Source organism: Pterocles gutturalis, unplaced genomic scaffold (assembly GCF_000699245.1).
Source record: "Pterocles gutturalis isolate BGI_N339 unplaced genomic scaffold, ASM69924v1 scaffold3883, whole genome shotgun sequence".
Taxonomy (NCBI): Eukaryota; Metazoa; Chordata; class Aves; order Pterocliformes; family Pteroclidae; genus Pterocles; species Pterocles gutturalis.
In genome coordinates, this window is record NW_010120176.1 from 24,143 (window position 1) to 48,674 (window position 24,532).

Here is a 24,532-nt window from a genome sequence, read left to right on the forward strand (position 1 = left end):
TTGTTTCCTCTGATGATTGGGATTTAGTGAAGCCTGGGTTTTCTGGGGTTTGGTACACTTCAAGACAAAAACTGTGATTAGGGAAAGGGCCTCCACTACCAAGAGCATTTTCTGTGGAAAACTGACTTGGCATTTTTAGTTTTGTGGGTGAATACAGCATTCAGATTAGAACTTACCATCTGGCTTGCCTTGGGTTTGCAGGGGTTCAGTGAATCATCTGCCAGATAAAATCCTTTCTAGGGAAGCATAAGAGCTCTCTAGGATGAGCAAACCTTCTCTTAAAAATAAGAAAAAAAGTTGAGATTGTGTTTAAAAGTGATCCAAGAACTGTAAATAAAATAATCACTTGATCAGATAGAATAGACTAAATAGACACGTTACTTACCTAGTGAGTATCCATATACAAAGTTGAACTCTTGATTGCAAAGATATTTTTACTAGCATGGGCTGTGTAATTAGATATGTCCAGCCTCCTTATTTTAATTGCCTATACAGGAATGTATGCTAGTGGTTACTGAAGCTGCCTTCAAACTGAGCATTTGGGCTTACGGTCCATTTTGCAGGAGTACTTTTTGAAATGAGCTGTGCGTTCCTCCGAGAAGTCTGCTCTTGTTAAATTGGAGAAGGAAGATGAGTCATTGGGCTGGATTTCTAAGCAAATTAAGTATACAGCTGCATTTATAACTTACACATGCTTTTCTCAGTTGTATGAAAATAGTTAATTAGTTGCAGTTACATGTAGAATTAGCTAGCTTGGGGAATTAGGCAGTAAATATATTTCACAAATTAAATTCTGAAGTTGTTTAAAAAACAAGCAGTCCCCCAGCCCTTGAGCAACAAAGTCTGAGCATGTGCTTAATCTCAAACACTGACTAGTGCCTCTGAATTTGTTGTAGGATACCTTTAAGCCTTCAGTGTTGCAAGTGTTTACCTAAAATGGTGTTTGAAAATGCCAGAGTGTTTCCATGGTATTAAAAAACATAGTTAAGGCTTCCTTTTGGGATATGTTCTGCCTGGCATTATAAAGAGATGCATCTTCACTCGATGACAACGACTTGAATTAAGGAATATGTTTTACCTGTTGCTCAGTTGTCCCTAGTGAATGTCAAACTCTTGCAGTGTTTCTTGGCTCTGTATTGTAGCTCTCTTTCTGCCCAGAGCATTATTCTATATATTTCAGCAGCATATCCTTGGTAAGTAGATGTTTCAAGGCACAGCACCTGTTTGGTGACACGTGTGGGTGCTCAGATTTAGCAAGGCAGCAGAGCTGTTACACATGTCCAGTACAGCAGCCCTTCCTGGATAATTTATTCTCTAAAAGCTTTTTCTGGCATTAGAAAAGAAAAAGGCAACTTGTAAGGCAGTTCCCTCTTCAGTGGCAATGGCAGGCAGCTCAGCAGCAGAAAGGCAAAAGTTCGTATTCTTGGCCTGAAGTATTTGGTAAGAAAAACCTTCAAATTAGTGCTTGAAACTGTATCTTGATTTTGAAAGCAGCTGACTGATTCTTCTGGGTTTTACATTTTCCTGTCCAGATGGGAGTCTTCTCCAGCCTTCAGTGCAAACAGCTTTTTGTTTTATTTAAGCTTTTGAATCCAATGAAGTTGCGAAACCGTTCTTTAGGTTGGTTGGCTAAAGTGCTGACAGGATCATTCAGTATTACTCAGAAGAATGTATGAATTCAATTAAAATCTTAAAAGCTAAGATATACAGACATTTAATATCCGTCTTTTTGGGAGGAACATAGGAAGGTCACTCAGTTGGCAAGTTAAATAAGCCAAACTGAGGAAATAGCAGGAACATGAAAACTACAAGTTTGGGCATGAGTGATACAATCCCAGCGTATTATTGCTTCCTATATGCTGCCAAAAATAAGCTAATGTCCTTGATTTTAAAAAAAGCTGTGTAATTATTTCCTGTGGAATATTGCAGTTCGTCCTCAGTCTTGCTTTTAAACGAAAGTAGGATTAACTTGTCACTTAAACTCATGTTGTGAGTATGTGTGTCTGATCTTAAATATTCTTTAAATTGGAAGAACGACAGTTCTAAGAGCATTTCTTCCACTAATGTTGCTGCTAGCAGAAATTCTTAGTTATGTCCATGAAGATTTAATTTCCAATGTCATCTTGTGTGTTTTTCATGGAGGCAACAGCCAGCCAAAAGATTTTCTTGTGAACTAGTAAAACTGTTTTGGTTATGAGCTTTTTTTTCCCAGCTGTAGCTTCCTTTTTAAGCAGACACCCTGGAAAAGCTGCTGTCTGTTCTTCTAGTCTTAAGAGATACCAGCAGAAAAATGGACGGTAAGCCCCTGTTACAGGACTGCACTGTCCTAACAAGACCAGCATGCCTTAAACTTCAGTTCTGTTTTCTCCCTTTTTCTCCACAAACCCATCCGTCTTAGGAAGAAAGGAAGATCATCTTAGCATTGACTCTTAAGGAACCACAAACTATTAATCTTAAGAGAAGTAAGGGCCAAAAAGTGGAAATGTGGGGAGCAGCAGGACGTGCTCGGTAACTTTTGGGTTGTATACTGTAACAGACACTGCTTCATCAGCTTCAGTCACAGGAATGGGCAAGAAGTAGAGGCTCCTTTTTGTCCTCTGATAAATTTTCCCTCCTTTGTTTTTCTAAATGAAAGCTCTGCTGGTAATTAGTCCAGTCTCCTGAGTGTCTTAGCCAGGCAGAATTCATTCCCCCAGGATACCTGGTTTAAAGAATTTGTAACGAGAAAATGACTGCTCCATTTGGACTCTCAGGTGAATGTGTGACTTCTTTCCAAGAGTGTTGAAATGATTTTTGTATTGCTGTGGTCATTGCTAAGTTTCAAAGATACTGTAAATGTAGTTGTCTTCTCCCTGGAATGCAGACTTTGATCCTGGGATGGGTCAGGCTTCATGGAGTGTTTTGAAGATACTTGATGGGGGAAGAATAAGCAAAGATCTTACGGGACTCTCACACCAACCCCAATTTTTCTGCCCTCTCTTGGAAGGGGAGGGTAAATGCTGTATAACTTATGGTTCAATTTAAATATTTCTTAGCAAGCAGCAGCTTGATGTTTGCATAAAGGTTCTGGGATCGCTTCAGTGCCCCAGTTACACCTCTTCACACAATGTTTTCTCAGTCCATAACCACTGTATTACATGAAAACAGGTTAATATCTTAAATGACCCTGCTATGTCTGGGGAGTCCTGAGAATGAGATGTCACTTCTCTTCACTGCTAACAATCAGAAAAGGTCGTTCTTACATGACAAGCCAATGTAGTGAACTGTAGAGCGAATTGCTTCATCCTTATTTGACTTTCTCTAGAAGTAATAAAATAACATCCTTTTCAAAAAGGAACACTTATTTCCTTGCCTGTTTCCCCTCCCTTTTAAGGAAATATTCTAAAGGCAGGACTAAAGTCCTGAAGCTGTCGAGTGGAAGCATTTTTCCTGTTCAGACAAGCTTGGAGCTGAGTGATTTGCACTTGTCACTTAAGTTAGATTGACCTCTGATAATTTTATAATGTTTGATGCCCTTGCATCTTAAGAATAGATTATGTCCTGCCTTTTGGTGTTCTTTCCCTCCCCAGAAGCACAGTTTCTGTAAGTACAAACATTACATACCAGCGAGCATCTCCTGTTATTATTTTATTTGGACTCTGGCCCATCAATATTTTGATGCAGGTTGGGTATCTCTTAAAAGGAATAGTTTAGGTGAGTTAATGTGTCATGGAACAATCCAAGGTGTGCTTTTGCTGGTTGTTGAATAGAGCAAAGTTCAAGTGGAATGGTTTCTGTGTCATCCTTTCAGTGTTTAGTGATTCAGAGCCCTTTAAGTCCAGGTTTGAAAGTTCATCTGAGCTTTTGATAAAAGTGAAGCTTCGGGGACACTCCTCTGGTGAAATCTTCCTCTGAAAAAGTCTCAGGAACACATCAACAGGGCCAGCTCTTTTTTGGCTTTAATGACAAAACTGTTACAAGCTGCTCATCCTACAGACTCTGGCCAACCACTTCTGTATGTACTTTGAAAACCTACTATTTGATTCTGCAGGTTTTCTTCAGGCCTCCAGTATTCCAGTTAAAGTATGGTTTATGTTTTAAGAAGTAGGAGGCTAGGGAAATAAAATAAATTTAGTGGATCAGAAAACTTAGTCTTGTGTGTTTGTGGCAGAAGGGGATCAATGTATTTGCTGGTAAGAAGAGTGTATTTTGGGTTTTTTCCCCCCCATTCTCTATCATAGCCTAGATAAAAGCTTTAAAAAGATCAGAAATGTGAGAGCAGGAAGCTTTCTGAAAAACAGGCAAAAACCCCTCTTAAGCTGATACTTACAAGGAGTTTCTCAGCTTCAGTTCACTTGATAAGTTGATCTTTGTTTAAAAAAAAAACAAACTTTGTAATTTCATGTGCTTTGTTACCATAAATGTGCTTTGACACTAACAAAACCTTTTTCCTGCTTTCCCTCACTTTTGCCTGGATGGATGGGAATACAAATACTGGTGGATTTGAGGGTTGAGTGGGTTTTCTTTCCAGTTTTTGTGCAGTCACTTGAGATTACCTTCTGATGCCTGAGGGACAACAGTAATTGAGTAATGCTGCTTTTGAAGTATTTCTTTCAGAAAAACAAGAGGAGATGGCATGTGAAAGTCTTGGTGTTGCATTTTTGGTTACCACATCTATGTAAACAAGGATGTGGAAAGTATTTTGAGTTCCCTTTTGGTAGGTAGACTTTTTCAGCAAAAATTCAATTGATTTATTTCTGTTTGAATGCTTGTTTCTGTGAAGGCACGACTTCATGAATGAAAATAATAAATCTTTTAATCCAGAAACATCAATTATGATTATATGCTTGGCTTCATGTATAACACAAACTAAATAATTCTACTTATTTTTAAGCAGGGAAAATAAATAAATTGTAGCATTTCTGCTTTTTTTGTCAAGTACCATGTCTCAAGAGCTGCACAGGATCAACCCAATCTCATGACACTCAGATTTTACTACCTGAATGCTGGAGGAGAGTGTTTCTGTGCTACACGCCACACCAGCTGAACCTACGTGCAGTGGTTTAATAAAAAGGGGAATAGCTAGGTATGGAGTAGAAATCACTCTTTCAGGCTGTGCGGTAAATTGTTCCTGGTAGCTTCAATGTCATTCACTTCAACCCAATTGCTCAGCTCTCATCATTTGTTCCTGGCTTGCAGTCTTTTTGTAGTTTTCATCTCATGTTGCACAAAAAAAAAAGCTCTAGATGCTAGTGTGTGTCTTCTGGTAAAGAAAACTGCTTTAAAAAGAAGCACTGTATAAAACTATTAATGAAACAAAGGAAAAACATATTGGTATGAATTACACTGATTCACCCAGCACAACTGCTGCAGTGAATGTTTGATTTAATTCTAGAGTGATGGGGTTAGTGCTGGAATGTTGGACATTATTAAAATGGAGCCAGCCTTCAATCAACACTTGATTACCTTGATTTTTTTACTTTTTCAGAAGGAACATGAAAATTCTCAGTGTGGATTGAGACAGTGATCTATTCAGTCCTTTTACTGGTTAACAAGGGCTCGATCCAGAAGTTGGAAAAAACAAAAGTTATAAATAAACCACAAGCTACACGGGGATATTAAGGTGGCTTCCAACCGTGATGTCTTTTCTGCTCTTGCCCACATCTAGTGCGTGTTTTACCCTGACCTCCTGGGAGCGGCTAATCCTAAAGTGTTTGAATGGGTCTTTCACTTTATGTAGCTCCTGACACTTTGGGAGGAGGAGGAGATCCAAGATCTTTGGGGCTGTTATCCAGAAACCCGGAGGGTTTAATACCTGCTGGCGAGGAGAGGGAAGAGGTTGGCTGTGCCTTCACAGAAACACTCACTGATCAAATGACAAATGGGTAAAAATCCCAGCCTGGAACAGGAAAACAGAAACTGAATGATCCCTGGATCTGTTTTACCTGGACACTTTGCAATAGTGGGGAAAATAAAGGTGCTGTTTGAAAAGGAGAAAGGATGGAAGTCCCACCTCTTAGAGGAACTGCCTTGCTGCTGTAGTGTTTCAAGTGCCAGCTTCCATACTTGATATAATTCTGTGTATGGTTGAAAGCTACATGAAGAATGCTTTTCTTTTGTGCTTAAAGGAAAGCAGCCAATAAAACAATTTTAAAAAATGGGATTACAGCAAATCTCAGTGAGTGAATGAAGATGGTTTTGTACTGACTGCTGCCATTTCAAAGTAGAGTTCAGCAAAAGCCAAAGGTTCGGCTATTGAAAAATCAGCTTCCTCGTAACCACAAAGGCATGCTTATGTTTGTGTGGGTATCTCCCAGTACTCTGCCCTTTTCTGACACATCCCACAAGCCACTTGTTAAACAGAGTGCCACAGCCTTGATGGGAGCCTCTCCTACAGCACTCCCCTCCTTTGTATTTCTCTGCCCCTTTGTGATCTCATCCCCCTGTTCCACTCTCCTGCCTTACTTTCCCAGGTGATGAAAAGTCTTCTGAGCCCTTCTGCCGGTGCACCTTAGCCAGCCTAGCAGCGAGGGAGGCATGTCCATGTATGCACATACACATAGAAGCACTTTTCTTGGCTCCTTGTACAGGGAAGTGCTGGGAGAGAGGAGCAGAGAGAGGTGTGTCTCTGAGATCCTGTATCAGGACTGATACCCTGCCAGCCTGCTCAGGGAGTTCCTGTCCCGTGCACAACAACAAAGCCCAAGGTGGAGAGCATAGCTGGACTACCTGGGGATGAGTTCCAGCCCTAAAGCTCAGATTTAAGGTGGTGCAGACAGACTTGCTATGGCTATCTCCTGAATTACAAATGTGAACTTTTTTTTTTTTTTTTTTTAATCCCTTGGGTTGGGAAGCTTGAGTTTTGCTGAATTCAGCATCCTGAAAAGACAACAATATCATGTGTCCTTAATTCTGTACAAAGGTTTTTCTGGTCATGGAATAATTTATAGTGATAGTGAGTCAGCTCTTTGAGCAATTTCCCATGCTTTTGAGAATAAATACAATTTTTTAATTTTTTTTTTTTTACTTTATTATTTGTTAGATAGCAAATATAATATCCAGTCACTCCTCCTGGGTGGATGGCACCTTTTTCTTCCTGAGTTTTGTATGATTGATTGCTGTGAACAAAGTTCAGGAAGGCTATTTTAACAAAACCAACCTCGGGTTAAATAATATGAAGAGTATGCGAGAGCCCACATAACAAAAACATACAACTTGACAAATTAAACAAGAACTCTAGCATTTTTTAGACAGATGATACTTCTCACGGTATTAGCTCATTGGGAGAAAATTAATGGAGCATTTTGTATAAGATGAGAAATTTTCCAGTCAGTTGTCCCTAGAAGCATATTGCTGCTGCACAGTGAACTATATTTCATGCTCTAGAACAGACCTAATCTTAGAAGTTTCAGTTCAGGATCGCTGCAGTCGGTGCAGAAGCATCTTCCTAATGGCTCGCTTTGCTAATTGCAATCATTTTCCAGAGGATAAATTCACTGCAGCAGATTTATTAACGGAACAAGTTCAGAGCACAGAAAGGTCATGTTACTGTCAGCACAACACAATCCAAGAGGTGATTTAACGTTTGTTATTAACCCAGGTAGTAAAACAGAAATAGCTTTATTGTCTGTTCATAGGTAATCCTGTTTTGCTTGGATTACTGAGGAAGAATAAGGAATAGATAGAAGAGATGGTATTTGAATACTGTAGAAATGGCAATGATAAGAACAGCCCCAGTAAAGTGACACTGGGTTTGCTATCAATGACCAACACTGGCTCTGTGTCTCTGGTTTTCTTTGTCCTACTCCAGACACAGACATTGCAGCAATTGACACTGGGCTTTCTACAAGTTACTTGCTCATCACCAACAGTATGGTAATACTCCCTCTCAATATCCACTTTACAAGGTCTTTCTGACTCTGAAGTACATACAATTTCAATCGATATTCAGCATATTTTAACTGTGATCCCAATTAAGGGTGCCCTGAATTCTCTTATATAAGTGTACCGTGGTAGATTTTTCTTAAAATGGCAGAAAAACCTCTGAACCATGTGCATGTGTCAACCTTCCTGCCACTACATACTGTCTAGATAGCTCATTGATATCTGGCACGCAGAAGATTTTTTCCTCTGGTGCTCAGCATGCCGTGTAACAGCGTGGTAGTACTGCAAAGTCGTTTCAGAAGCGTGAGAGGAATCCACTGAGAACTTTTAAGAGGAGCAAGTCTCTAGAAATATGCCGGAGAAAGTTGTAAGTGATGAATTGACATTATTCAAAAGTTCAGAGATTGATGTTGTATTTGGGAATTACAGGGAGAAGGAGCTGCAGAGTTGATCATTAAAAGAATGTGAATTCTGTATTTTAAAGACAAGCACGAGCATCTGTAGATCTATTTAAAACTTGCCAGTTCTAAAATTTTCATCTGTAGATAAATAAGACTCAAAGAGGTCTTTAAAACAGACAAGACCTAGGTCGTCATATTTTTAAATGAACAGGAGGACCCACCAAAAATTTTCAAAAGGCCACAGTAAAGACTTCAGGTGAGGGTTGTTTTAAGGTGGAGGAAAATCAAGCTCCAGACTGACAGTAGGGTGGGTTGGCTGAAGTCTCACTGTGGGGAATGGGGAGACGTGAGCCTGAGGAAGCAGGTTCCTGTTGTCACTGTGACTTTTCCATGCGACTGTTTTGTCAAGGAAGTTATAAGTGATAAAGGTGTATTTGAGCCTTACAGGTAATATAGTCTATAAATAGTCTTGGAAACAGGTAAATATTTTGTAAATGGTGATTCCCCAGAAAGAAATGGTAGGGCTCTGGGTTTTGCTTGTTAGAACTGCCAAGTGAAAGCACAGTATACACAGCATGCATCCCTTCGAGCACCTGCCACTTGGAAGGAAAATTCTAATAACTTTGTTTTGATAGAATTGCTTTTGAATTTTTAAGCCAATGTAAATTGGTTTTTGTACGAGAAAAATTCTGTGTGTGTATCCCCATGCGAGCAGTCAAAAGGCAGGAGAAATTTGCAAGACAAATAGAAAGTCAGTAGAATAATCTTCATAAAGTTTAGCATGGTGGAATTTCTGATTATGGTGTATTGGGAAAGGAAAGTCTCCAAGAATTTAGCATATCAAATGTCTGATGCGTAAGATTTTTTTTTTTTAAAGCTGCATATCATACTTAGAGATGGAAGCGGTGACCTGGTCTGTCACTCAACCCTTTCCACAGTAGGATCCTGTCTTCACTTACAACTCACTCAAATTGCGGTAACTGAGGCTGAAATATTCCATGAAACTGCAGTCGAGGAGGAGTCGTCATGTCAGCACGGCAACAAAACCCCACTAAACTCTGTGCCAAATGAGCCCCCGAAAGCATGGAGACGTTGGCCATCTTTGTTTCTCTGTGCGCCAGTTTTCCCTCGGAGGGGTGGTATTTGCTGCTTGATGTTATTAAGATAAATCCCTGCGTGTTAATGTAGCGTTCTGTTGTTACGCCGATGAGTGGTATGGTAAGGCCATGAAGAAATAAAGAATTTTGCATTTAGTGATCTGCAAGTCGTCGGATGCTCTCAAAGCAAGTCCTGGCACTACCGAGGAGTCATCACTTTTGCATGCATTTAAGAATCTCCTCCTCATTCTTCTTATCTCTTTGTTTTCTCATAGTGAGTGTTGAAAAAGTGGAGCTAAAGGGACTGGCACACAAGAAAAATGAAAGAAATGTTGAATATTCCTTTGAGGTAAGTTTTTGTGATTGGTTTTTTTACTATGAAAGAAGGGAGGAATAATACTTAAGGAGCAGTTAAATTTTCAAACCTTATCTTTAGATCCCAGGAACTGGCCCAGAGCTCGTTGCGGATAGATGGGAGTCATATTTTTTAATCAGTGGTTTGGAAATAGTCATAAATTGCTGTTGATGAACATGTGTGGATAATGCAGAGTGGGGCGCAGGTGAGATAAAAATATTCACTCTAATGCAGCAGGCTGTGGCAAAGTGTGTATTTAGGGGAAAAAAATCATGCCACACTTACCGAATGGGTATCTATGCGCTGGGATGTAGAAGCTAGAAAGAATTTTAAGTCTTCATTTGGACAAATGAGACTTTAGACTCCTAGGGCAGTGCTGCACATGTGGGAGAAGAGGGAGGATGGTCAATTATCTTTGTATTCAGCATCAAGGGGAGTGTCAGACTGTGGCATATGGTTCAGGCGTTACTGGTTTTAAAAGGGGTGTTGAACGGTACAGAAAATAGCTATGGAAATAATTCCAGGATGGAGAAAAACGCCATGTAGTGAGACACTTAAAGAATGTGACTGAAAGTAGCATCTAAAAGCACTTTCAAAATATCATCTAAAAGCATTTTCAAAGGGAAGAAAATTTTTTATGGTAAAGGGGGAGTTAAACTATCAGAAAAAGGCATAACAGGAACCGCTGTCTGACCAATTCAAACTGGAAGTGAGAATAGTTTCTTTGGAATGAGAGTGGTTAGCCGCAAGCTGCTGGAGAAGTGGCTTCCCCCCTGTTTTCACACAGCTTTTGGAGGTTCAGGCGTTGCTCACAATTTCTGTGGAGGGATGACTTCCTTCTGTGAAACCTGGTGTTAATAGTGGAGATTGGATTCTGGGTGCTGGCGAGGAAGAATGGCAAACTGCTTTTCTCCCAGCTAGTCTGAACAACGTATTCCAAAATTCAGAATGCAAAGCCCAGAAAATGTCTTTGGTTTATTTAATGAGGCAACGGAGCCAAACAGTTGGTGAGAAAAAGAGAACCCGAAAGAAAATGGACAGCAGAATTTAAATTATCTACAACTTTTCCCGAAAAGGGAAAGTTATTCTTTGCAACTACCACCCAAGCCAGAGCATCAATTCAGCATCTTCTTGTGATGTTGAGTGTTAACCTCTGCATGACTTGATTCATGGCTAATGTTCTGAATTTTCCCAATCCCATGATTGTTCTAAATGTCATCAATATTAGAAAGGATTTTTTTCAAGGGGTTCTAAAAATCTTTATGAAGTATACACTTGTCTGGACTTCAGTGACATATCAGTATCGTTTGAAACATCTTTTCCTATTACAATTTTTTCTATAAATACCATAAATTACTTCTACCAGTATTTCACTTGACAGCTTGTAACTGAAAGAACAGTGAATAGCCTAGCTGAGCTAATAAATTGCTGTTTGCTGGGTTAGAAACCCAACTATTAAATGCTTTGTGCAGTAGCTTGGGAATAGAAGGTCAATAGATAGAGCAGCTCAGTGTTTTCAGCATCGCTTGGCAATGCCTTGTCCCCTGCGTTTACAGTTCACATTATTGTTTTATAAGCACTGAAAATTGTAACAAGTTAGCAAAACATAAGTCATAACAAATGTTGGGTTATTACAAAAAAAGAAAAGAAATTTCTCCTGTATTTTCTGAAATTTCTCGTTAATTTAAAAAAAAAGGATTAATTTATCATGAACTTTTAAAAACAAACAAAAAACCCCACAGGCTTTGTAAAACCAGAAACTGCTTAAGTCTTCTTTCTCTTCTTTCCCCCCCCCCCTTAACTTTTTGTGTAACAGCTCTGCAGAGAGGAAATTCCTCCATTATGTAATATATTTTGAAATACTCTCACCAGTCTTTTTGGCAGCATTCTGATGGCTGGAAAAACTTTGTGTTATGTTTTCAGTTGTCATTGAAACTGGTGTCATGTGAGAAGATGGCCTCCTGATTCTTAAATGCCTAAAAGCAGCTTCTTCCCCTATAGAACTGCTGAAGATCCGTACGCCGTCCAAACGCCTTGGATAGATACCTTAAGTCTCATGCTGATGGTCTTCGTGCCGAGAAATCCTGACTTTTGGCTCAGTTCAGCTAATCACTGACCAACCAATAAATGCCTTTGTACCTACGAATGTAATGACTTAATGCAGAAAGCGTACGGGAAGAGATCCCGAGCTCTTTCCTTTTTCTAGGGCATATTAGATGGTGTCCAAAGAGCGTAGGTAGGGCAGTAACAGCAGGTTTCATTTCTAGGGTCTTGCCTTTTTTTGCAGTGGGGTGATTCGCTGCCATCTTCAGCTTTGCACGGCACATGGAGTTGATTAATTATAAATAGGCACTGTTGTGCTGTTCATATGGTACAGCGGATTCTGCAAACCAGCTGTTTGCTTTAATAAGAAAAAAAAATTTCCATTACTTAGTAGTCTGTTTCTTAATACTGGATGTCTGCAGCATGCGATGGCTGTGTAAACTATGAAGTGCTTTTTTAAGCAGTCAGAGTAGTTGTGAAGTATAATAACAGCGAGAATCGGGCAGCGAGGGAGGACTGAGTAATAGTTACTTGTGCGCAAAAAAAAAAAAAAAATTCCTTACTGATGTCACGCTTTACAAACTTTCTTGCGGTCTGTGGGGACATTTGATACCTATTATTGATCTTTTGGAGCCAGACTTAAATCCCTGACTATTAGTTACTAAACTTTTTACTTCCTAAATAAAAGTTTAACTTTTTTACTTTTTACTTCCTAAGGTCCTGTGGTCTGATTCTTCAGTGACGTTGGTAACCAAATCTTCCGCTGAAGTGACTGAATTTATTTCAAAGGTAAAGGCGATATGAAAAATCCTTTGAAAACAGAGAGATGTTTTGTCTCTATATGTAATTTTCTTCAATGACATTTTTTGAAATGTACTGAGATAATACAGATAGATTGAATTTCAGTAAATGTTTGACTTAGAAATTTCTGTGCCTTGAATCTCATATGAGTAACAAGTCGTCTTTTCTCTTGGTATTTGTAAAATTCTCCGCCTTTAGCTGTCTCAGCTGTATCCAGAAGAAAACTTGGAGAAATTCATTCCTTGCCTAGCTGGTCCAGATTCATTTTACCTAGAACGGAACCACATGGACATGGAATCGGACCTTAGGTATGCTGGGATTTGACGCGTGGCTTTTTTCACCAAGTGGAAGAAAGAAACAGGAAATAGAAATATTATGTTTATATTCTAAATTAATTTCAAAAAATTTGAGCCTGATCCTAAAGCATTATTTCTTGATGTTCTACTAATTTCAGTGCATAAGAATTTTTCAGGCATACTTTCTTCAGAAATACATATGGTAATAATAATCTGTATTAAGCTTCCTGGAGAACTGATGTTTCCTCATTCCTTCTTCAAAACAAATCGAGGGATCATTGGCTTTGCAGAAGCTTGATTTGGGCTCAAAAAATAGCCAAAACGGCTTTAAAAAAAACACCAAAAAAAAAATAGTTACCTGAATAATCCATACTGAAATATTTTTGCTAGGAAAAATTGAGGGCCTAAAACTATTTTCAGCTACTACTGTCTTTATCTGTGCAAAGTGTTAAATGACATTTTAAAATACCAATTGACTTTTGGTGGATCTCCTGCTAAACACCTATTTACCCTAAATCCAGACAGACTTCTGTCCACCCTTGGCAGAGCCAGGGTGGATATTGTTTTTCCAGAGCGAGAGCCAGCAGGTGCATGCCTAGATTATTTTTCATGGCAAACAGCGTTAACATTTCAAACAGTCCCTTCTGTGCTTTGAGGATCAGAGCCTCTTGACAAGAATTAGGGAGGGTAGAAGAGAGAATGCTGCTGCTGCTGTTTAGCTAGCAACAGTCTCTACAAATCTAGGTTAATAGAGCAGCAATCGGCGTTTACACAGCAACAGTTGTATCTTTGAAGCAGAGAAAGGAGCTGCTTTGTTAAATGCTACATACTTGAAAAATTCAGGAATGAACCGTGATTTTTCGAGGTGGAAAGCACATTAGTGTGTATAGCTGAATTATTTTTTACTCAACGACTTTTTAAAAATGACAAAGATATGGTCAAATGCTCTCTTTTTTAAAGAATTTTCTGTATGTTTTCAAATCTATAGAAGACCTGGCAAAAGGCAGTCGAGTTTGTGTGACAACAAGAAGTTTAGTCATGTTGGTAGAACACACTTTATATGTTACAAAGTTTTAGGAGTTTACCATTTTTTCCCCCCAAAGAAGCCCAGCAATCCCAGGGAAAATGTGACAGAAGTTTTACAGCCACTACACTGCCAGACTCTGCATCTGCTGTTTATCTCAAAGAGGAGAAAATTAAATAACTGACACATCTATATTTTGTGCTCTTCAGGTTCATGAATTTGAAAGGAAATTCTCAAGTTTATATTTGAACATTTTCTGCCTTATGTGTTCAGTGTTCCTAACTTAAGCATCTTTACTGAACCACTGAACAGAGCGAAAGCAATGCAATGGTAAAATGTTTAAGTAGTATTAAGGATAAGAATATTTGTGCATTTCACGTCTACTTTGATTCAGAATTGCGTGGTGTTAGTAATTTGTAAGGTCTTTTAGTTTCAAAATTTCAAATTCAATTTCAAAATTTCATGTACAATCATGGTTGCATAGGCAGCTGCAAATCAAACATAACAGAATGGGGGGGTTTGTTTGCTTTTGATGAACATGCAGGTATTTGGCACCATTACCTTCCCATGTGGTGAAAAATGACCATGTTAGAAAGTTCTTCAGCACTTCATCTCCTTCACAGCAACTTCAGAGTTCAAGTAAGTTTGAGTAAAGTTAAATGAATTTTTTGTACTGATGTACTTTTAACAAACTTGATGCCGTTTGTAACGTCTATTCCCTGTTTTTAGATCCTGGCAACCCCTCCCTTTATAAAGTAGGAACTACGCTGGGAACATCTGGAAGGTGAAGTCCTGATTTTGTTTACCTTTGTTCTGGTTCGTTTTAAAACCCCATTACACAGGCCATTATCTGCCTCCCCTTGGGGATTTCTACAGTTTTGTACTCATCTGTAGAAGATTTTAAGAAATCCTAGCCTTGGTGTGTGGTCTGCTGAAAACAGGCAGATGATGGGAACATTGGTGTGAGGCACTAACATTCCTAATGTTGTCATTGGTTCATTCTTTAAATGCCTTAAGAAAACACGTCTTATAATAGTAACTACAAAAGCTCAGTATGGGTAATTGCCTGAAGAAAAGTTTTGCAGTGAGTTGATAGCAAAGACAACAAAACTTCGGTAACAGTTTGCAAGTCAAGATGTAACAGGATATAATTCCTGGAAATGGAAAGTAGAATTCAACTTCAGCTTCAAAAATAAAGGGTGTAAAATGTAATTACCATTGGACCGAACTTTCTAGCACTGTGACAGAATCTCTCGTCGTTGGGAGTTATGAAATCAGCAGTGGCTCTCTCTTCCTAAGAAATTTAGGGAAACCTTTTGACCAGCATTATGCTGGAGATGAGATTAGATAACTGCAGTGTTCCTGCTGGCAGTAAAACCTGTGAACACCCGTTCTAAGCAGCATTTCTCAAAATGTTTAAAGCTGTAACTACTAATTGGCATCAACACTTCAGTGTTGACCTGTGCTGGTGGGTGATTTCTTCGTGATCCACACCTTACTGCTAAGTCGTAATGGTCTCGATCACATACTTAAAAGGAATAATTATCATCTGAACTGCAGGCACAGATCTGGTCATCCCTAGTACGAGTCTTCATGGGCAAAGGGAGACTAGAGCATCTCTGAAAGGGTTTTTTCTCTCTGCAGCATATTTGAGTGTTTCCTTGCACAGCAGGGATTTTCCTTTCAGAGGGAGGAAGGAAACCTCTTCCAAGGGAGGTACAAGACAGCCTTGAGAAAAGAAGGAAAGAAATTCTCTTGCCTTTTGTTAGAATTTAACAAACTCGGAACTCATTCTCTTATGAGGCAATTTCATTTTCTCTAACAAAAACCAGAACCCTCCAAGGAGCCAATATTTTGGGTTATTTTGCCACTTCCGTAAAAAAAAAAAAAAATCCACAGGATTATATTTGGGCTTCTTTTTAATAATGCAAAACCGAACCACAGCCTAAACTTTTTTTAAATCACAAAGAGGTAGCAGAACATGTATTATCTGTGATTATAGAAGGAAAATTCTGCTTAAGTTGAGGATAAGGCTTACTATTTGCCATAAACTGCACTGCTTTATTGTGCCTTTGAGCAGCATAGGTACAAATTTGTAACTTGGATCAGTTTTACCCGAAATCCTGGAAGTGGTAGATTTGGATAGCTGTAGTAGCTGAGCTCTGGGTGACTCAGATTCAACGTGCTAAATGAAATTACGTTACTATTTTGCAGACCTATATGCGGAGTGGCTGGCATTCAGTCTTCTCAGAATCACGTTCAGCACTCGGCTGCTGCTCCGGTTGCACTACCCCACTGTTCCCACGCAGGAGGTACTGGCTCATCGCTGGCCTATCGCGCCCAGATGGACACCTCTTCTTCACCCATGTTAATGTCTTCCAGTCCACAGACCCCTCAGACACAGGAGCAAAACGGGATCTTAGACTGGCTCAGGAAACTGCGGTTGCACAAATACTACCCTGTCTTCAAACAGCTCACGATGGAGAAGGTAGGGCAGTCGATGAAGAAAGTTGTATTTAAATTATCCTGATACTCTCTAGTGCAGAGAGAGAGGCTGCGAACATCTGCACTGAGAACTACAGAAGTTATTGGCAAATGCTGTGAAGGGTTGCACTCTCTTGAAGCAATAATATTTTAATGAAAACCTTCTTTCTATTTTTGATCGGTGTTGTGTCCGGGGCCTGGGCTGTTCGACAGCTGCCGCCTGTTTCAGAATTCTTCACTGAGTGCTTGAAGATCCAACGTGCATGCTGTCTTAGGAGCTCTGCTTTGGCTCCCTATTTATCCCTTTGATGTGCAGTAAATAACTAAAATTTGTTGATTTTTAAAATTTCTACTTCTTGATCGATTTTTATCCCAAAATATTTTGTTACCCTCATTTTAAAGAATAGATTCACAGAGACTTCTAACATGAACATTAGCGTGTGTACGTACCTCCAAGTGAATGTGAGGTGTTTGTTTTCTGCAGAAATTCTTGAGGAAAAAATAATCGTGGACATATTTGCATAGTAAGAGTCACGAATGATACCTATGTGTGCTGGATTTTACCTAAATGGAACACTTTTACAGCATTTACCCAGCTCCATCTGTAAAATTCATGTCCTCTTACTGTCTTTTAGCCTTCAACGCCCTCCAGTGGACTGAGTGCTTAGGTTGAGCCAGGTCTAACTGGGGTGGCTTCACCAGAGTCTTCTGATTTTATTTTCTTCAATATGTGAGGGGAAATACATAGTGTTTTTTTTCTTTAATAAACTAGCAAAACTGTGCATATCCTAGTGTGTTTTTAAAAAGCAGGTATTATTATGAATACTTTGCTGGCTTTAATTTTCATTACATTATATCATAAATATATATATTTTATTTCCATATTCTGTGTCTATATTTTATTATAAAATTGAATTTTTGAGTATATTTTCAATTAAGCTGATGACTGCACATGGATTTCTGTGTTAAATGACACAAGTAGGATAACTAGAGTGATTTTGAAGAGAAACATCCTTAAACTCATTCATAGCATAAAGTTCTGTTTTACTATGGACACGAATGACTTCATAGTTAATATAAGCACACACCTACTCACATTTAATCTACAGGTGTTCTTTCTTTCATGACAGTCCCCCACACTTTTAGTCTATGCTGATTCTATAATTTAAAACGGGAGGAGGGAGTTTAGTTGAATTAACGTACATTAAAAAATGGCTTTAAAGTTGCCTTTCAGAGCTGATCTTTACTGAAAAGGTAAATAATATTTCAGGCTGTAAAACTAAACACACATTTTTTCTTTTCAAGTTTCTGAGTCTAACTGAGGAAGATCTGAATAAGTTTGAATCCCTCACCATGGGAGCAAAGAAGAAGCTCAAGACCCAGCTAGAGTTGGAGAAGTAAGTGTGTGGGGGGGAACTGTCTTCTTCATGTAATATTTAATGCAAGTTGTACAATGGTCCTTGCTTCCCAGACCATAAACCTACCAGGACTCCCACCTCCAAATATGGATAATGCTTATCTCCCTTCTTCTGCAGTTGTGTTGGTTACTTTGAAAAGCTCTTGAAATGGGGGCTTGCTAGATAAAATTTAGTACTGACTGGTTTCCTGTTGCCTGTTCAGGGTTGAGGTAAGGATAACTAAGTACAAAGAATTTGTGAACTCCCTTTTAAAAGGATATGTCAGCCCCGTCATAACCTAAATGTCTCTTTGAGGAGGAGGGTGTTTTTGAAATAATTTACACAAGACACACACTGTTGCTGAGGGATTATTTAAACTTCTAGAATAGGGATTGTGAAGCAGATGTGCAAAGCCCGTTTCGATTTTGGGGTTGTGACCTACCTGAGATTCATGGCATGGAGGGGAATCAGGCAAGCAAGCCACTGAGCTATAGGTTTGCAAGCTCAGGTGATGCACACAGAAAATCAGGATGCCCAGCAGGACTTATTCTTCATAAGACCTGACAATGTTTTGGCTTCCAGTCAGTGCGGATGGAGCACAGCCGCTCTGAGAGCCTCCTGGGTGTCCCACGGTGACCCAAGGCAGCTGTGGCAGGGGCCGGCGCCCGCGCCCCCTCCGCGCGCGAGCCTCTGCTGACTGCCAGAGCTGGGGCGCGGGGTGCCAGATAATACCCACACAGGATCTGGGGACAAACCACTGAAGGTCAGGGCTGTTGCAGGTAACCCTGGTCCCAGGAAAATCACAGCCGTATGTGGTGAAGGCGATATAAAGAAGGCCAGTGCTCTGTGCAGTATTAACAGCCCTTTGGGGAAACTGATGCAACAGATTGTCCTATTTTTTTATAACTCCATTTAGAGGAAATGTTTATTCTGTAGCTATTGCAGTTGCTTAAAAATCAATTAAAAAAATCCAAATCCATGCACATTTATCAAAGCTCCTTGACAGCATTTTTCATCAGTCTTAGTTTTTCCAGAGTGTGTTTGCCAAATGAAAACTTTGGACTGCATTTGGCTTCTCTTTGGTTTCGGTATGCAGGGCTAGGTTTGGGACACGTTTACGTAACGTGTGACGGACTGTAGTCACCATTTGGTGATGTTTTCCCTTGTACAAATAAGACTGTTAGTATTGTAATCAGATGGCAAATAGTCCAAATGTAACTGCTGGCAAGAAGCTATGGTCAAGATTGATGTGATTTCCAAATGTTTCCATTTGAATTTAGCCTAACAGCTTGGTGGATTATTTAGTGGGCTTTGTCTGCTTTGGTTTCATTCAGAAACTGATTTATCTGTTGTTGTGCTTTAGCCAGTTTTTGTTTCTTCATACATTTTTCCATCACCCTATAGAGAAAAATCGGAGAAACGGTGCCTAAACCCCACACCACCTTCCTCGGTTACCAGCAGCGGTGTGGCAAGGGTTCCCCCTACGACACACGTGGGGCCTATCCAGAGCATTCGTGGCAACCACGCTGCAGGTAAGAACGAGGAGCAGAGGACTCCGCTGCGCTCTCAGGGCTGACTATGTCCTTGCACAAGAGCAAGCTCGTTCTTGTAGTGCTTTTTCACCAACCTCTCCTAAGCTTTATCTTCCAAAATGCCATTGGCTTAATAGGGAGCAATCAAAAAGTTTGATTCCTGTGTATATATAATAAAAAGTAGTTGCCTCGTCACGGCTCCCGTGTGCATGGCTAGCTGCACTTCTCAGCAACCGTTACGCCTCCAGATTCCTGATTCTTGGCTGGTGCATCTCTGTAAATCTTGAGCACCGCTGTGTACTAGGTGTGTCATGAAGCAGTTGTAATCAGGTCCTCTCCAGTAGGTGTTAGCACTCCTGTTTGCATTCCCTGATTGCTCGCACACCCTTTATCTGCAGAGCTGCGAGTGGACGTGGATCAGCCAGCCCACCCACTGCCCCGCGAGGGCAGCTCCTCCGAGTACTCCAGCTCTTCTTCCAGCCCCATGGGGATCCAGACAAGGGAGGAGAGCTCGGACAGTGCTGAGGAGAACGAGAGACGTAAGCAGAAAAAGCCAAAAAGGGTGCCTGTGTTGCCAGCTTTGTCTAGTGAAGTAGTTGTATTTATAGATGTTTCTGTCCCCAGGTTTAGAGATCCACTTAGATGGTTCAGAAAAGGAGAAGCCAGTGATGTTACTGAATCATTTCACTTCAAGCTCTGCCAGACCCACGGCTCAGGTCTTACCAGTGCAAAACGATGCAGGCTCCAATCCGTCCGGCCACCATGCTTTGCCAATGCAAATGATGTCAGCGGCCTCCTCTCATATCACCCCCATCCGGATGCTCAATTCGGTGCACAAGTCAGACCGTGGCAATGCAGACATGAAGCTACTTTCATCGTCTATGCATTCTCTTTTATCTTTAGAAGAAAGAAATAAAGTTTCTCCTGGACCTAGGGGCAGCATAAAAATGGAAAAGAGCTTTGGAAACACAGTGGTGGACGTCATGTCTGCATCTTCCCCCCACCAGCCCTTGCAAGTGCTGTCAGGGGCGGCGGAGAACAGCTCACCCACGTCTACTATTAACTTTGGTCCTCGAACCAAAGTCGTACATGCTTCGACGCTGGACAGAGTGATAAAAACAGCTCAGCAGCCAGGATTAATAGTAGAAACGAGCACTGCTGCTACTGTAACATCCAGCACAGTCTTCCACGTGGCTCGTCCACCCATCAAACTCCTGGTGTCTTCATCTCTTCCTACTGATTCTGCCATTGCCGGACAAACTTCCTGCTCCAGTAATATGCAAATAACGGTGTCCCCTGCAATAATAAACCCCCGGACTGCTCTGTACACAGCCAACACCAAAGTTGCCTTTTCTGCAATGAGCAGCGTGCCGGTGGCGCCGATGCAAGGCAGCTTCTGCGCAAACAGTAACGCAGCCTCCTCCAGCAGCCACCCCTCCACGTCGTTTGCGACCATGGCGAATTTACCCAGCTGCCCTGCACCCAGCTCCAGCCCCACGCTCTCCTCTGTTGCCGACAACAACTTCTACAGCAGCAGCAGCAGCAGCAGCAGCAGTAGCAGCAGCAGCAGCAGCAGCGGATCCGCAGGGAGCATCCCAGTACCAAACCAGAACCACCACCACCATCACCACCAGCAGCAGCAGCCGCAGCCGCCCGGGTGCATGGTGTGCAGCTCCTGCGGGTGCAGCGGGAACTGTGGCTCCAGCGGTATGACCGTCAGCTACGCTAACTATTTTCAGCACCCGTTTTCAGGACCTTCTATGTTTACTTTTCCGTTTCTGCCCTTCAACCCTTTGTGTAGTAACGGCTACATCAACACGCAGCAGTACAACAGCAGCACGACTTTCCCTGTGGTCCACACCGCCTACAACAGCGGTATAGCCCCGGACTCGGTCATGACCGGGCAGTCGACGTTTGCGGTACCGCCGATGCAGAACTTTATGGCAGGTGCAGCAGGCGTGTATCAGGCACAGGGAATGATGGGCAACAGCAATGGTTCGAGTCACAAAAAAAATGGGAATCTCTCCTGTTACAACTGTGGGGCCAGTGGTCACAGAGCTCAGGACTGCAAACAGCCGCCGATGGATTTCAATCGACAAGGTAAAAGCAGGCGGAGGGACGGATGCGGGACTGGCTGTGTGCCCCGAGGGCAGGAGGGGGTCTGGTGGCAGTGCCAGATCTTTTAATTTCTGACTTGTTCTTGAAAGCTGGCAGTTTTGAGCTATATTTGCAAAAATCAAAATTTTTTTTTTGTGTGTGTGCAGACCCAACACGAGGCCAGGGTCCTTAGTAAGGCCCTGGGTCAGACCCAGGTGCTCCGTGGGGCTCGTGCTGGTTTCTGGGAAGCGGAGAAGCAAGCACTGTGGAAGGGAGGGGACTTCTCGGGACAGATTTAAAAGGAATTGTTGTTGCTGCTTACACCTTATCATCCAGGTCACCTTTGGTTAAGACTGCAAGTTGCCCTGGAAGTTCACAAACTGAACATCTCTGTTCCCCCTTTCCCATTCTCCCCAAAACAGTAATTTAAATGAAGAATTCCTGCTCAAAGGCCCTCGAAGGTCCGGTGTTCGCTGCTGTGCTTGGCTTGCAGGGTGTGTTCCTTACATGGCTACAGCACAGGCTGCTGCAGGAGAGAGCTGCAATCTCTAATTCTGGGTGGGAAACAACTACGAGAGAAATGTTACTTTCCTGAGAGCACTTTCTAGTCACGTTTATCCTTTTTATTTTGATTGACATATTGTGTTGAGGTAATTTGCGTGTGGTGTAGGCTTAAAAAATTAAATCTGAACTTTTGACTGGAGCAAACAGCTCTGAGGTGTTGTATTTAACATTTCATTTTGTCTGGAGCGTAGGTCTGTGTTCATTTTTATACGGTGCAGACAAGGTCTCAAGTATTTGCCCACTATAAATTAACAAGCGACTGGTTTGGAGGCAGCAATTTACATCAGTGCTAAAATGGAGCTAATTAGGGGAGGTTCTGTGGCTAATATTTTGATAGTGGCCAGTGGGAGAGAAGTGACACTGCCTCGTCAGTCCTCATTTGGAGAACTTCAGGAACGCAGCCTGCTGTCTTTTTATGTTGAGTTTCATTTCATTAATTAAATTTCCCTTTAAACTATCCCAAACTAATTTTTGCCAGCCCTGAAACTACCTCTGAGCCAGTGACTTTTACTGTTTAAGACTATCCTTTGATTTTCCTGTCCGCCAGCTGCAGACAGACGCTTGTCAGCCTCTTCCGCAGCTTCACCGCGGTGCTGCCGGCTGGTGTGGGCTGTGATACTGCATTACATCTCTAAGAGGAAGCAGGTTGTTTTAGAAAATTCTGAGATGCAATGGCTGCAGGAAGGCTGATGTTGTTTAATTCTTCTGTTTCCTCTCCCGCAGGTACGTTTAGGCTGAAATACGCTCCTCCCTCTGAAAGTCTTGACTCCACAGACTGATATTTTATCATCTGGCAAGAAAATACTGTAAGCCATGGAGACGTAAGGAGCTTGAAATACAAAACTGAGACGTCCAGTTGCTGTTAAGCTTAATGTATTTTTTAATCCAAAGGTGCTTTACTTTATTAGACTAGGTAGAAAATCTAGCTTAGGGGTGCATCAGACCCATTTTCGATTGCCAAATTCAAGCTCGGATCTTGTTGGAACTTCTGACTCGGTGTCATAGGAGCGACGCGTACCGGATGGGTGGTGGAGCTGGCCAGCTGCGTTTTCTGTGGCAAGTACAACATCCAACCGACTTTTTTTTTTTTTTCTGGAGAATGTTGCCATATGTGGACTTTCTAAGGTGAAACGTCTGACTCCAGGGCAGCTACATTCTGGAGGGGAAGCTGGAGGCTGAAGGGAGGAGCGGCCGTTCGCCAGAAGGACTTTGGCACCCCTGGGCTAGGTAAAATGTCTACTTTTTTTCAAAAGTGATCAGGCACTAATCTCTGGGATTTTTAAGGATTGCACTACAGAAGAATGTAAAACTCTTCAAGCTTTCTGCACTTTGAGCAGACAGTGTCACTCTGAGACCAGTGCAAGAGGCAAAGAAGTTCCAACTTCTAAAAATTGGCACCAGCAGGCTACGCGACTTAACCACACCATAACAATCTTAATCTCTCCTTTCCCTTCCAAAAGAACACACGCGGCAGTTTCGGTTCCTTCTGGAAACAAACTCGTGCTTCATTGTCTCACTTATTACTAGATAGTGCTGGGTTCCCAGCAGTGGAATAAACTCCGTTTCCAAGGGTCCAAGTCCCAGAGACTTCAGAGTCATAAAGGCTTCAAGGATATTTTCCTGTAATACACTAAACAACCTTTACGTCCTGTTACTGTATATAGGTCTCTTTCACAGAAACCTTATTATTCTGCTTTTGTAAATGAATTTTAAATCATCCTTAAAAAAAAAAAAAAAAGAACTCTGGCAGCAGAGTTTGTAAGCTTTTGCTTTACTTTATATATAAAAAAAAACCCCCCAACCTTTGACTCCTACCCCAAGGTATTTGCTACAGGATTCAGAAGTGGTAGAAGTCAAACATGTAAAAGGTAGGAAACGTCATTATTCTCAAGACTTTGAAGGATTTCTTGTCAGCCTCCTTCGTTGCAATAGATTGTAGATGACTAGCTTTGGTGTTAACTACTTAGCGTACATAATTTGTGGGTGACAAATCAAAATTAGGACTTGAGAGGAAGCCAAACAAACCCTGAACTGCTCATTTGAAAGAGTTTGGTCCTGTCTGGTTGAAAGAAGATCCTCATGGCTCACCCGGGGAATCTGACAGCAGTGGAAGGGTGAGGCCTTCTCTTTCCAACGTCTGCCAGAGAGATCGTGCATTCTGTAATTTGGAAGACACCTTTAAAGTCTGAAGCCTTGTTTACACTTGGAGGTATTTCTGACACCAATTAAAACCACACCAGGATGAGTAACTAGTGTTTGTAGTGGCGCAGCTTGGCTTGGAAGCGAGGAAAGTCAGACCCGAGCAGGAGGTTTTGAAGTGGAGCAGAGCTGCCCCGAGGAGACGGGGCCGTAGCAGCGAGACGTCCGCGGGAGGGGGTAGCGCAGCCGCTTGAGAGTCGAGACCTTCCTGGACCATGGTCATAGGAAAGAAATGTTCTGGGCCATCCTTCAGTCCCGCTTTCTCAGCTGGGCAGTCCAGCCTCACCTGGGGGGCAAGTGGGATAAGCGAGCATCACCGGAGAGGCACGGGAATGTGGGATGGCAAGAAACCAAACTCGGTCCAGGAAGCGATCTGCAG

General features: G+C 41.4%; 1 protein-coding gene across 1 annotated transcript in view; it reads left to right on the forward strand.

Moving 5' to 3' along the window:
* Positions 1 to 22,834, forward strand: part of ZCCHC14 (zinc finger, CCHC domain containing 14) — a 46,919-nt gene extending 24,085 nt beyond the window's left edge. The window contains exons 3-13 of the mRNA XM_010076782.1: positions 9,637 to 9,710; positions 12,477 to 12,548; positions 12,759 to 12,868; positions 14,425 to 14,519; positions 14,610 to 14,664; positions 16,095 to 16,368; positions 17,670 to 17,761; positions 19,166 to 19,293; positions 19,692 to 19,832; positions 19,918 to 21,393; positions 22,678 to 22,834. Of these exons, the coding sequence (XP_010075084.1) occupies positions 9,637 to 9,710; positions 12,477 to 12,548; positions 12,759 to 12,868; positions 14,425 to 14,519; positions 14,610 to 14,664; positions 16,095 to 16,368; positions 17,670 to 17,761; positions 19,166 to 19,293; positions 19,692 to 19,832; positions 19,918 to 21,393; positions 22,678 to 22,733 (2,573 nt within the window). The 3' untranslated portion in view covers positions 22,734 to 22,834. The remainder of the gene's footprint in view (positions 1 to 9,636; positions 9,711 to 12,476; positions 12,549 to 12,758; positions 12,869 to 14,424; positions 14,520 to 14,609; positions 14,665 to 16,094; positions 16,369 to 17,669; positions 17,762 to 19,165; positions 19,294 to 19,691; positions 19,833 to 19,917; positions 21,394 to 22,677) is intronic.
* The last annotated feature ends 1,698 nt before the right edge of the window (positions 22,835 to 24,532 follow it).